Source organism: Mastigoproctus giganteus, chromosome 11, assembly GCF_048544385.1.
Source record: "Mastigoproctus giganteus isolate SK-2022 chromosome 11, ASM4854438v1, whole genome shotgun sequence".
NCBI classification, from domain to species: Eukaryota; Metazoa; Arthropoda; class Arachnida; order Uropygi; family Thelyphonidae; genus Mastigoproctus; species Mastigoproctus giganteus.
The window spans coordinates 124,821,176-124,835,963 of record NC_143585.1 but is presented as its reverse complement, the minus strand read 5'-3'; the positions used below and the strand labels follow the sequence as shown (position 1 = coordinate 124,835,963).

The following is a 14,788-nucleotide window of genomic DNA, read 5'->3' as shown; positions in this document are numbered from 1 at the left end:
ACATTTTGCTGGATTAGAGCATAGCTGCCATTTTTCTGACCATTCCTGAAGTCTATCTAGGTCACTTTGAAGAAGCTTGCTTGGTGGTGATCATTAACTACTCTACCAATCTTAACATCATCTGCAAGATTTAGATATCATGCCCTCTATCCCCTCATCAATGTTATTTATGAAAATCAGAAACAACAGTGGTCGTAATACTGATTCTTGGAGAACCCCACATTTACATCAACCCAATCTAAGGAATAATCATTTATCACAACCCTCTGCCTCCTGCCCTGAAGCCATCCAACTAAAGGAACCATCTAAAGGAATTTCCCTGTGATTCCAACCTGTTCCAGCTTATAAAGTAACCGCTCATGTGGGACTGAGTCAAATGCTTTGCTGAAATCCAAATAAACAAAGTCGAAATTTTTCCCCAAAATAGCTAACCAGATTAGTTAAACATGATTTTCTCTTTACAAAACCATGCTGAGTGTCCTTCAGAATTCCATTTCTTTCTAAGTGATCCTGAATTCCATCCTTGATCATAGTCTCCATGATTTCCCCTACTTCTGAAGTTAGACTAACCAGCCAGTAATTTCCCATTTCAGTCTTAGAACTGCCCTTATGTATTGGAGATACATTGTCACTTTTCCAATCCAACAGAATCACTCCCAAGTCCAGTGATGCTCTCATAATTAGCCTCAATAGTTCAATGCACTCATTTGCCACTTCCCTTAAGATTATAGGGTATATGCCATCAACTCCAGGGGCCTTACTTGGCCTGTAGGCTCAAAAAAATTTTTTAATTAAATAAACAAGTGAAATTTTAACATCATTAATTAAATTTTTTTTCAACTTCACTTCCATAATTTCTCATTGACATAAAGGGTTTTTCTTCTGTAAATATCGATGCAAAGAAACTGTTGAGTTCATCTGCAATTTCAGCTGGAGTATCTAATACTATCCCACGTCCATTACATAAAGGGTCCGATCTGGTTTGCCCTTCTCTTCTTTGCATTTATATAAATGAAGAATTCCTTATCCCCCCCTCTTTTCCACTATTACAGATCAGTTTGTAGCTGTTATAGGCTTCAGTACTTTTTATTGCTCTTTAACTTTGTCATCTTTTTCTGCTCAAGTAATCTGGCAACTTCATTATTCATCCAACTTGGAATCTTCCTCGTAGAGTATTTTTTTAACGGTATGTAAGATTCGAGACTTGTATGATTAATGTTTTAAAGGTATAGCATAATTCAATTGTATCCGCTCTCTGTGAGATATATACCCAGTTAATAGAGGCCATGTAGCATCTTAAGCCATCATAATTTCCTTTGCTGGATCCCAGGGCATTCTGGTATTACAGGTAATGAGAGAGGAGACCAGGCATCCAAACAATACAATACCATCACATTATACCAAGTACAATATATATTATTTGATGCGCATTAAAAAAATCTATACATTTCACTGGTCTGAAATCTGGAGGTCACAAATGTACAACAAATTGCTCGAAATCAAAGAGGAACCAGCACTATAGAAATCTAGCTTCACTCAAGATTATGCGTGGGGCATACACATACAACCCATATATATCTACTCAAGGAGGATGATCCACCTCGATGCATGCATTGGACATTGCCACTTACTGTCAAACATACTCTCTTAGATTGTAAGCACTATTTCCATTTCAGAAAAAATATTTTCCTTTCACTGTTATGACTGAAAGAGTGTCTATCACTCGTCCATATTATTGGAAACAATGTGAGATTAAATTTTGGCATTAGCAAAGGCACATGATGCAAGAAAGCAAGCTTATATAGCATCAGCTAAAAAAAAAAAAGTACATCCATTTGCTCCAAATGTTTGTCTAGTTCTGCCTTAAGAAAGGTAAATAAACCTTTCTTAAGCAAATATGAATATATGGTTTACTCTGATGACAAATTGGTCCGAATTCCTGTGTGAAAACATAACATAGGAATAGGCACATTTTGGCCCCATTTGCCCTTGAGCCCAAAAACACTAATACCAATACCGTTGTAATTTCCTTTCCTGAAATTATAACCCATTCCTTTGCCTTTAACTACTGCTACCTCTCTCATCATTGTCCACCGTAGAACTCTGTGGTCAGTTCCTGCTACTGGTTCTTGGGTGTTGATGAGGTCTAGAGAGTAGGAGAAAGCCCTCTTCTACTCACATTTTTGGCAGATGTAGCAAGGATTCAGCTAATCTCTTCCACTACAAAGTGGATGAAATTCCTCTGAAATCATTTAAGACCTGTGTCCAAAATTTCCTTCGTTCTGCATTAAGGATTGAATTGTTTTAATTATAAATTCTTTTATATGGCCAATGCCTTTGCAACATTTATCTTTGTCATGTGTATTTTAGCAGAAACTGTGTGTTATTTTTGAAGATATGTGTTATCATTCAAAATACACAGGTAATAGCTCTTGAATGCTTTGGCTGCATCTGATCCATGAGTTTAAAAAGAGAAGTAATGTTAATAGGGAAGAATATAATGTTAGGATGAGCAATGCCTCTGGTTGATCAGGAGAATTTTCAAGAATCAGCAACACGTTAAAGTCTGGATTTTTGTCTTTTAAATACATTCCACTTAATAAAAGCAGTTGTGGAGCCAGTCAAAAATACAGCAGAGTTACCCATACCTTCCTAGTTGAACACTATGAAACAAGATGATAATTCTTATTCCCCCCTGCACACTTAAGAACATGCGGGTTGTGGCTCCTCTAGATAATCATGTGTTTGACCATCAAGTCATCAAAAGCATTAGCGCAAAAACAAAATATTACCCTCTCCATCACTTGGTTCAAACCAGCAATGGACAGGGTAATAATTTTTCAAATCCTCTAATAGGAACAAATTATGCATGCATTTTTAAAACAGACTACTTTCATTAGCATTATAGCCTTTTTCCTGAATAAGCTTCTTGACTTTTCTTCTAGATACTTTGAATCTGATGCTGTCTCTCCCACAAAATTCACATTATGCAGGCTGTAAACCTGCTCACAAGTCAGCCCTATCAAGCTATCAAAGCTTGAAACTTAACAGGATCTGCACCTAAACTTTCAGCAAATGTCTGATAGATTAGTTTTGACTTTGTAGATGAGATGCATACTATAGGTATTTCCTTTTTCACTGGTGACAAAAAAAAAAATATTCACACTACACTGGCAAGCAACTGCACACTTGTTTTCACCTTTAGTAAGCTCATCAAGAATTTATCTTATATTCAGATCACACCATTTTTTTATATATATATTTTTTTTCTTAACCACATTCACATTTCCCTCTCCTTTCTACATATTCTTAGGGGCCATTTTAAAATTAATGCAATCTAATGTAATCTACAGATTCAGTATCACTGATTAGCAAGAATTGTATATACCGTTTATCTGACACCCTGGAGATATACATACAAATAGAACTTATAAAGCAATAGAAATCACAGAGTAAATAATTAGGACAAATGAGATGATGAGTGGTGATCAAGGAAGCCAATAGTAGAGATCCTGTTAGAAAAGTAATTTTCTGAGATGTTGATGTCATTGAGATTGGAAAGTTTTTTTGGAGTTTTCTTCTATTTTGAAAACTTTTTTCATTTGTTTTACTATTCATGCTTTAATGTAAATAAAATAAAAGTTGGAACAGAGTATATCTAATGCTATAGTTTAGCTTCCACAGTGCTTTCCTGTGTTAACTTCTCAGAATCCTTCCTTTAGCAGAATAAAGGCTTGCTTAACAACACATGTAATTTTCTGGCTTTCCAAGTTAATATAAAATAAATAAATTTGAGTGAACAAATGTTTATTTATTTTTTTTTTCTCAGATTCACCCTCCTTCAGTTTCTTTTGAGCACAAAGTACCAACTACTATTGCAACTGTATGTGCTTTGACATGTCAGGTGTATCGACAGTAAGCTTTTACTTTTTGGATTTCAAATTGTGGCAAACCTAGATTACAGGCAACAAGATCATTCACTAGCTGATGAAGGTAGCACCCAGTGCCCTGCTAATAGGGTTGGATAAGCAACTAGCCTGTAAAACCATTTCAAAGCTGTATGCGTGATATTTAATATTGGGTTTTGCCATGATACCACATAACCTCAAAAGATGTAACTTATATATGGATTAAGAGATGGGAAGAGACAAGTGCTTTACTATAGAGGTTAGGCATGGTTTTTGCCAGTTCAAGCCACTGTTATTGATTAGTGGCTTGAAGTGATTCTATTGCTTCATGAGGATCATGTATCACCTAGAATTGATTGAAAACATTTGGCTTTAAAAATTAAAGCTTGAAACCAACATCTGTGATAAAACTGATGAAAAATATTTAAAATTTTGGCATCATTTAGGATTGTTGTTATATTGATCCTACCAGTAATGTTGAGCAAGGGCTGAATCTGTGAAATAGACATATCAGACAATATTTAAGTCTGGCTGATCCATCCTTCAAACATCTTTTTGTTTGATCTGCATATTTGCTTCACAATGAGTGAAAAGTAAAATAAACAGACTTTCTTAAAGAGGGTAGGAGCCAGTCCTAATCCTTCTAACTTTAATCCTTTATCAATTCTTCCCCCCCACGTGGGCACCTGTGCAAAGTGGTGGGAACGTTCCAGTCATTGTTTTTGTTGGAGTGGGATTTAATGGTGCAAGGGCTACTTTGGCCAACCCTATTACTTTGAAGTACAGTGGATTCCGGTTATTTGGGCCACCGGTTAATCGGGGCAGCCATTTATTTTGGGCAAATCTTAAAAAACTGAAACTAATCGAGAAAATAGCCAGGGTTTACTTCGCTTAATTGGGACAGCATGCCATTTAATCGGGGCAGGAGACCGCAGCACTGGAGATTACCCTACGATTGTCTCCGACGGTACCACGTGGTTCGGTCGAAATTCTGGAGGTCACAACCATAAAACAATTAGCAGTCACCTGTTTCTTGGACTTTTCTGTTGGTGCAATCTATCATAAACGGACAGTAAACTCGATCTTATTGAATTTGCGATAATACTGACAGCTGGAATTCTGTGAGTTATTATGGTGAAATGTGTTTACACTTCCATGAAATCTTCAATCATATAAAAAAATTAATTTTCAGATCTCTTTATTCCTATTTTTGAAGCTTTGTAACTCATTACTCCGTTCTCACTTGCGCGTATCGTGTTACTTTCAATTTGTGTGTGTGTGTGTGTGTGCCGTGTTATTTTTATTGATTGCTTATCTTTTTACTATTTTAAATTTTAACTCCCACCCACAAATGTCAGTGAACAGAAATTTCAACTAGTTTAGTTAGTATGTACATATTACAGTACGTATTAATTATTCCGATTATAACGTATATTCTTCTGATTTTCACGTATCGTTTAATTTTGTTAATTGGTAAGGTAATAAAGGGTAAATTTGTGCTTAATATATCTTTGCTTTTATAGCCTGTGGATAATATTCCTCCTATTTTCGCTAATTAGAATCGCTGTTTAATAGAATTAAAATTCAATTCACAAACGTGATCACAATGACCGGCACTTACTACCCATTGTTTGGTGAACGGTACTTTACTATGTTGAGTTCGTCGTAACGTGATTTGATTGTACACTGAACCAATTGTGAAGGGGGGGGGGAGTTACATTGTATTTTTAACTAAATACGTGAAACTTCGGATAATTGGGGCAGCCGCTTAATCGGGCCAAAATGCACTAGTCCCGATGTGTCCCAAATAACCGGAAGTGACTGTATTTTTAGGTAGGTAAAAAGTTCTGATAAATTAGCATCATTTCCAAGTATAGGGGTTAGTTGTAGAGCAGTGTTTCCCAACCTTTTTCGTGTCACGACTCCCTTTTATAATAGCCAAGTAACCTGCAACCCCTGCCACATTTGCATAAAAAGGCATTTTTAATAGGGTAAAGAAAACACATTAAAAATAGATTTTTCAGAATATAATTCTAACCTAATATTTAATGCGATCGTTGTACTTCCATCTGGGCAACCAGCTTCAGAATTCATGGCTGAGTATTTGTTAAAGCCAACCTTATGTCATCCTTAACATTCAGTCTGTTTCTTGCCTTTGTTTTGATATAAAGAAGTGTTGAAAATCCACTCTTGCAGAGATATGTAGAGGCAAATGGAAGTAAAACTCGAAAGGCAAGCATGGCGACATTTGGATATGACTGATACATAGCACACCAGAACTGAGTCAGCAATTTTTCGTAAAACAAATTACGTGCCAAGGAATTGTTCCGCAGATCCAAGAATTCATCCTGCACTTCATCAGGAATGCTGGCTACATTCAGGGAAGCAGAGAATGGGTTTCGTACCAGTGCAGCTTCTTCTTCTTCTCTAAGCTCATGGAAGTACCGTTGATTAGATGGCGTATGCATTAGATGGCCCATTGTGGACATTATTGACATCTGAAACCAGTGTCGTGGAGTTGAAAGAACTCTGAATGCTTTGTCTCTGAGTTGCACAAATGTGTCTTTTCTATGCCATTGCTGATCAAGGTGGTAAAGCCAAATTTTAGGTAGTATTCTGAATATTTAAGTTTTTTCTCCATGGGTACTGATGCTCTTTAGATTTTAGAAAGTGCAAGCAGTAGCTAACCCACACTCGACAGCAAGTGGCTGGTTTCTATCATGACGCAACTAAAGGTGGTTGACTATTGGCAAACTAAGTTTGTGCCAGTTTGCATTAGATTGCCCATCGCGGACATTATTGAATGACATCATTGCAAACATATGGGGTGATCTTCAACTGCATTAAGAGAGCAACTCACCTTTATTTGACAGTCTGTTATTCACACATCAAGATCGATTAAAAATGAATTTTGCATCATAGTGAATGTATTTTTTTTTTATTTATTTTTTTTTTTTTTCAGTTTACTATTTGTAACATAGAATTTTATTCTAATGATAACACTGCATTTTTATATTTTATTTTTAGTGAGTGAATGAAGGTCTGCTGCACGAAAATACATAGCAAATAATTAAAAATAATATAAAATGTTTAACCTTAAGTCACTTCCTTTCATTTATCAAAAATCAGTGTTACAACCACTAGTAGAATATTGCGGTGTAGCCATATTGAAATAAATAAGTGTTAAAAAACCTTTGTGGTGAGATTTCCTATAAAAATACAGTAAATCTCCGACATACGTAAGAGATACGTTCCAAGAATTCTTATGTAGTCGACGTACTTACGTAATATATCCCTGATATGCCAAAATTTTAAAAACCACGTAATATCCTTGGAAGAAAAATCGTTATATATTTTTAATTAGTTCAAATAAAAACTTTATCTGGGGACAGCAGTGATGTAGCCAGAGTGGCATAAAAGGAAGAAAAATCACATGATTTTGTACCATCTTTTATCTATGGTGTTTTTACATCGATATTATACAGTTTTTGTACTGTAAAAACCTATTTGTATTTCATAGCCTTGGTTATTATAGTTGACTTCGTTGGTGCCAATTGCTTCTCGTGTTCTGTCTTTCTCCTTTATTGTGTTCACCATTGCCACTGACAAATCTGAATTCTGCACGATACTTGTTAATTTTTGCCCATTTTCATACATCCTTATTATTTTAATTTTCTGATCCAAATCGATCACTTTCCTTTTCTTGGTAGATTTACTAGTACTGCTGCCACTTATTCTCTTAGTCAGTACCATGATAACAGTCGAAATAAATTTTCTGAAAAGAACTTAACAGGGCGAAAACTCACTTATCACCCCACGCAAGTCACATTTTACTAAAGCACATTTCTGGAGGTCACTGCCATAGAACAATTTGCACTTTCCGGGTTATTGGGCTTTTCTGTTAGTTCATTTAATTACAAATGGGTAGTAAACTCGACCTTCTTGCATTTGCGATGATACTGATAGCTGGAATAAATGGGTTTTTATGTTAATATGGTGAAATTGTGTCCCCTTCACTGAAATCTTCAGTCATAAAAAAAATATATAAATAGCGTAACATGAGTCCATTTTTCGATACAGTAAGACCCCTACGTAAGTAGGGGACTTATTGTATCGAAAAAAACAAAAAGAACTTGCCACGCTCTACTTGCATGTCCAATACACGAGTAGTGTGTATTGGACGCACATTTATTTTTTACGATGTTGATTTTAAAGCTTCTCTTTATTTTTTACAATGTCTTGTATGGTTTGGTCACCAACATTATTATGGTTCATTAGAGATTTAACGGATGCACCATTTTTCAAGTTTTATTTAATTGAAAGCACAACTCTTGCATTTGCCCATCATTTTCGCAATTTCTAAACAAAACAAAAATTACTATTAAAAAAAATTCCAACATTCCTGATATAAATAACGAAACAAAATTTGTCCTTTTGCAGTGCAACAGAACACAACAATCAACACGACACACTAAATCAAAAGTAGCATTTGGCCACTTTTTTTTTTTTTTTTTTTTGAGGGGCAGGGGTTGCAAGATAATAGGCACACAAATCTCTCAATGCCGACTTATAACGTCGCTTCTTGTCCCTTGTTTACGACTTTGCTACAAAACATCTGTTTATACCTATTCTAGTTATTACTTGACTTTTATGGTTTCGGGTTGATTTTTTTTAAATTTGGAATTTTGAAGTGTCCCGGTTAAGCCGATCCCAGTAAATCGAGAGTCTGCTGTGATTGCAACTAAAAATAATCATGCCGACCCCCCAGAAAGCACTTTGGGAACCCGGGTTTTAGAGTTTATGTAAGTAACGAAGACTGCTGTTTTTCTTTGCATCCTTTGCCAAAGATTTTTCATAATCTGCCTTTGCTTGCCTAACGTCCTTTGTAACTTGGATCAGACTAGCTTGTATCTACCATAGGCTTCTGTGTCGCCTCAATTTATGTGCATCCCATTCATTTTTCTTCTTTTCCACGAGTCTCATTAGTTCATCTGACATCCATTTGGGCCTGAACCTAGAGCAGCATTTCTTAGTTAGAACAAAAAGCCTAGTAGCTTCCAAGATTATTTCCTTGAATGCTTCCCATTTAGAATTTGCTTTTGATAACATCATCAGTTGGTCCTACTGTATAGAACATAAAAAAATCTGAGACCACTGTAGTCGCCTTTACAAAAGCAAAAACCCTTCCTTTACATCTTTAAGTAAATCCCACATCAATGCACTGTGATCACTGCTACCTAGTGGTTCTTTTATCTGTAAATTCTTAATGCATGAAGAATGACTACTGATAATCAGATCAAGAGTGTTGCCTCCCGAACATGCTGCTGTAGAAAACAATCATCCAATAAATTCACACAAGCCTTGCTAGTGTGTGAGAGACCAACCCACAAATTCCAGTCAATCTCTGGGAAATTAAATCCCCCATTATAAGAAACTGATCTACCGGCCTACTATTTCTCTGCACAATTGGTCATTATACTCATCAGAGTCATTAGGCCTATAACAAACTCCTACCCTCATTTTTGCTTTTCCAGTGCTTATGTCATGCCAAACTGACTCAACATTGCACTGTCCATCTATGTCAACTGGATGAACTGCCTTAGATTTTGTGTTTCTTAACTAATAGCATAACCCCTCCTCCCTTCCTATCCTTTCTGTACACTTTGTACTCCTCAAATTCCAATTCTGCATCCCTTATATCTGAGTTGCACCACGTCTCTGATTAACCCACCTTGGATGTCTTAACCAGCACTTCAAATTCATCAAATTTATTTACAATACTCCTAGCATTGGTATATGTGCACCTGTTCTTACTCTTAGTTACTCTAACACAGCCCATGTATTTACTTGTTTCATGACCTCCAGCAGTTCCTGAAATCCCCAGCAACTGGCTTTCCGGGCTGCTGCTCATTCCAACAGAAGCAGTGCAAGAATTCTTTCCACCTCTGCCTGCAGCTACTGTTAATCTATTAGTCTGTGAATCTTCCTCTTCCCCCAAGCTAGCAGTTTTTTGACCCACCTAACATTGGCTCGATAGCATCAGCAAATATTCTTGCACCCCTTCTATTTAAGCGTATCTTATCCCTGTAGAAGCAGTCTCTCCTGTTAACAAGCACAGACCACGATGGTACAGGATAGTAATTGCTTGATATCGTAAAAGCCTTTGACACCACATGGAGGTATTGCATTCTCAAAGATCTACATAATTTTGGACTAAGCAGTTACTTGTCCCAACTGATACAAAACTTCTTTAAACTTAGGACTTTAAGTTTGTAACCAGACCTAGAAAGACAGTTCCAATTGGAGATAAATAAATAAACTAGAACCTTGGACTCTGAGAAATGGATACCAAATATCCAAGAAAAAAATCTACTACTACCCTTCATTTTTGCAAATGATGTGCACTACACTCAGATACCAGTGACTAATGCCATCAATTTTCCATGTTTGATAGTGGATAATAAACTTAACTTTCGGACCCATGTAACAAATCTTCAAACTAGCTGCTTACAGAAACAAAATATTCTTCGATCAGTATCAGCTATATCATGAGTTGCAGACAGACTTGTTTTACATCTCTATAAGGCATTAATTAGATCCTGACTTCAGTACAGATTTCTCCTATATGGCTCAGCCAGAAAAAGTGTTTTATGATGACTTAACACCATTCAGTGCTCTTTGAACAGGTCATGGAGCTTTTAGAACTGTGGAACTCTGCTAGTCTTGGAAATGAAACCACAGATCAAAGAGCACTGAATGGTGTTAAGTCATCATAAAACACTTTTCCTGGCTGAGCCATATAGGAGAAATCTGTACAGTCTTGTAACAAACACCATCCCATTAAAACTAAACTGGAGAAATTGATTTCCAGCTCCCGCTGAATCAAACAAGAAGTCATATTAGCATGTTTACGGATTGGCCACACTTACCTTACTCACCGCCATTTACTTAGGGGTGTAAGTCCTCAATGCACCTCAGTTGCTAATGCGCCAGTAAAACCCAAACCAAACCTCAATGTACTTTGTGTAAATTCCAGCTCACTGTTCAAAATATCTTAATAAAATATCGGGTCTAGCACTTTTCAGACTCTTTCAAATCTGCAGAGCCCTCTAACACTCCAACATCTTCTAAGAAATCCAGCAAATTTTACAGACTTTGGCTTCCCTAGACAGATAACTTTATCATTGCATTTAGTTAATGTCAACGTGCTGTTCATAATCTGATGTGTACCTGAATCATAGAGAGACACATTTAGGCCTTAACTGCCCTTATGTTGTTACCCTCTAATCATAACAACAACAGAAGTATCCATATTGTTTTCTTCAAGCCTTGAATATCCTGACCTATTTTGGAAGAATTTTGATGTTTGTCATTGAAGTGGCACTGAAATTGTATTGTTTCATTCTAGCATTTGTGATGGACTCGTAACAAATCTAAAATTAAGATAAACTTCATAATTGTTGGTTCTCATCGTTTTCTTTGCTGCTGATATACTTGCAGGTGGAGAGGTATTCCAAATTTGATTTATAGAAACATGTTGCCATTGCTTTATATTTCAAATCAAATTGGAAAGTAAATGACTGCTTCATAGAACATTTGAAAGAACATATATACAAAAGTTGAATAATAAATCTGTTAAACCTTTAGGTGTATCAAAAGGTGTTTAGTTTAATTACCTCTGAAACTTTTCAAACACGTTTTAATTCTTCCAGAAATATAGACAGTATTTCAGCATACAGCTTTTTTGATCTTTGCATAAAATGCTAGTTCATAAAACTTGCAATTGTTCAACAAACTCTATATAAAAATCTTAAAACTGAATTTCATCAAAATCAGTCAAACTGTAAGCACTAAGGCAGACAGACAGATCTGATTCCTCCACTTAAACATGTTTTTAAACAGTAAAAATTGAGTGAACATGAAATAAGTGAAAGCATGTAAATAAATAATATATCATTAATGCAGTTGCTAATTAAAATAATGCATGGTTCTTTTCTAATCCACTTAAATCATCTAGAGCATACAACTTAGATTTAATTATTGCCTACCTTGCTATCATTACAGATACCAAGACAGGCAGTAATACAGACATTGACTTGTTTTCTGATCGAGCCAAAATTATAAGAAATAAATTTGTTCAGTTTTTTTCTATATCCCATTTCATCTAACAGCAAATAGAACAGTGGAAGATTTTTTAGTAATTTCTGTTCTGATAGGTGCCCTTTAAAATTCTTTTGCATACCAGCCCTATTGACCGTGATGAGAAATGATATTCTGTTGATCTTCTATTTATGATAGGATGCATTTTTAGAAATTGTGACTTAAGTCACAATTTCTAAAACATTTAAACCAAAACATTTTTTCATTGCAGTAATTGTCATAAACAGGTGACATCTCCCAAGGAGTGTCTTTGCTCTTTTTGACATCTGTGCCCAGTGGAGCAATAAACTGCACAGTAAGCACTCATGACTATTTACCAAGTCATGGGCACTAAAAAGCCCCCCCCCCCCAATTGCATATTCATCTGGATGAGTTCCTTCAGCAAGGTTTTGCCACAAACTATTCTATTGCCACTGTTCAGACTTGTGATGTGGTGAATGTTGTTTCACACCCTAGTCTGTTAGCTGTTATTATGAAATTGTTTACTGACAATTAAATCATTGCCATATTTTATCCAAAGTTTTTATTGTTAATTCATAACCTGTTCTCTTCCTTTCATAATTTTGGATCATGCTACACTGTGGTACTTTTTTTTAGCATTTAAAATCATCATCACAAGTCATTCACTGTATATTTAAATGGTAAATCTACATCTTATCCCAAAAAAACCCTGCATCCAATTATTTTAACACTTTTAATTTCACCAATAAGATTGCTTTTTGAATTTTAGTGTATGTTAAACTCCACTTACTAGCTGTTTTGTATACTTATATTTTTAAGTTTTGGAATAATTTCAATACAAATCTGTCACATCCTTCAATTTCTAGTGAAAAGTTTGTGGAAATTTGTGAATTACATAGAAAACTGTTATAAAATGTAGTGATGGCAAAATAATCTAAACAGAAATATTATAAAAATTAAATAAAAAAAAACAAACTTGATCAAAATGAGCCCCAGGTAAACAACAAATGGCAGAATAAACTGGATTACCATTATCACATGGAAGTCACTGCTTGGGATGTGACTTAGTGCTGTTCTTAATTTGATTGGAGATTCTTCACGATACTTAATAGTATTCCTAATAAGTGTGTAAATACAGTAGTTATCATTAAAACAATGTTTAAATTTTGTTTTTGATTTGAACAAATGTCGTTTTACCCAACAGGCATATCTTAGAAAGAGTTATCACTCTAAAATTACCAGCAAAAAAGATGAAATTCATTTTCCAAAGGTATTTGAATATTGAGCAAGAGCATGGTACAGAAGAAACTATAAATAATATAAAAAGAAAAGCTTTAGAATATGTTGAATCTAAAGCATAAATAAGCATTTATATGTATACTACTGTAAATATATGATATTTCTAAGTCTTTAATTTCTTCCTTCCTTTCTTATTGTATATATCAAATCATTTATATTGTACAAAGTTAATAAATCAAAATACCTTTTGTAACAGTTATTGTATGCCATTCTATGTTGTTAATAGTAAGAAACTTAATTTTCATTTTAGTATACTTCAATGGTTAGTAAAATTGGTGAGATTCAAAAATGTTCTGAACTTAGATAAATATGTACCATATCTGCTTCTTTTCGAATAAATGAGAAAATTGAAACAAAATCACTTCAAATTCTTTTTTATTTTTTTTCCCCCCAATTCAGGCTTTACAATATTAAGTTTACTGCTCTTTTAAAAGAGTATATGGCATTTAAAATTACAGTGATCTTAATATTAACAGCTATACTGGTATTAAAGTGCACAGTTCTACTATTGTAGTAAGGCTGCACATTATTACAAAAAAGCAATTGAAGCAGTGTTGGTGCCTCCGTAGCCAGGTGGGAAGGAGCAGCAGTGCTTAGCACACGCTTCTTGAATAGACCAGGGTTCGAGCCTGTCACCACCAAATACGGAGGATGCGGAAAGGTCAGGGAATGACCACCACATATCCCGGAGCAATATGGCCTTAGTTGCTAATGCTCCTAAAAACCAAATAACAAACAACAACAAACAAACAACGAAGCAGTGTTGCCATTGCTGCAGTTATAGCATATCCCTCAAATTGGAGAATTTTCCTGAACATCATCTTCCAAAACCTTAAGCATAAAAAAATGAAAAATTATAATTTAAAATTAATAGCATATCACTCACTTTGGGGAACTTTCCTGAGCAACATCTTTGAAGCCTGAAGTATAAAAAACAAGAAAAAACAATAATGATTACAATTTAAATCACTGTTGCTCTACAGTAATTACCGTCATACATTCTGGAAGCTATACCAGTCACTTGATCACACACGTGCCTCCTGTCAGTGTGCAGGATTAATCGGTAATTATTTTGGAGCAGGGAAGAGTAGTTTAAATTGCTGTTATCTCTTAATAGGAAAACCCCATGAAGTTAGACTCGTTTAAAGTTGATTAGGGTAAGAAGTAATCATAATTAAAAAACTACCAGTTACAATTGTAAATTCAATATTCTTGTGGAAATCTGACTTGGCTTCCTGAAATGAAACTCCACTGTGTCTCATTGTTGATTGCTACTAATCATGATTGACAGCTGCCCTCGTTAAAACTTGAGATTTATGTTCTAATGCTTGGGAAAGTTCCCCCGAGGAGACCAGTACATTACTGGTTCTCCTCAGGATAAATTACACCACACTGCATTTTTAAGAAACGTTCTCTGTTTTATTACTGTTACGTAATCTGAATTACATTTTTAGTGGAAA

General features: G+C 35.2%; 1 protein-coding gene across 1 annotated transcript in view; it reads left to right on the top strand.

Moving 5' to 3' along the window:
* Rrp5 (Ribosomal RNA Processing 5) overlaps positions 1-13,390 on the top strand; it is a 615,569-nt gene extending 602,179 nt beyond the window's left edge. The window contains exon 37 of the mRNA XM_090384558.1: positions 13,234-13,390. Within this exon, the coding sequence (XP_090240684.1) occupies positions 13,234-13,390 (157 nt within the window). The remainder of the gene's footprint in view (positions 1-13,233) is intronic.
* The last annotated feature ends 1,398 nt before the right edge of the window (positions 13,391-14,788 follow it).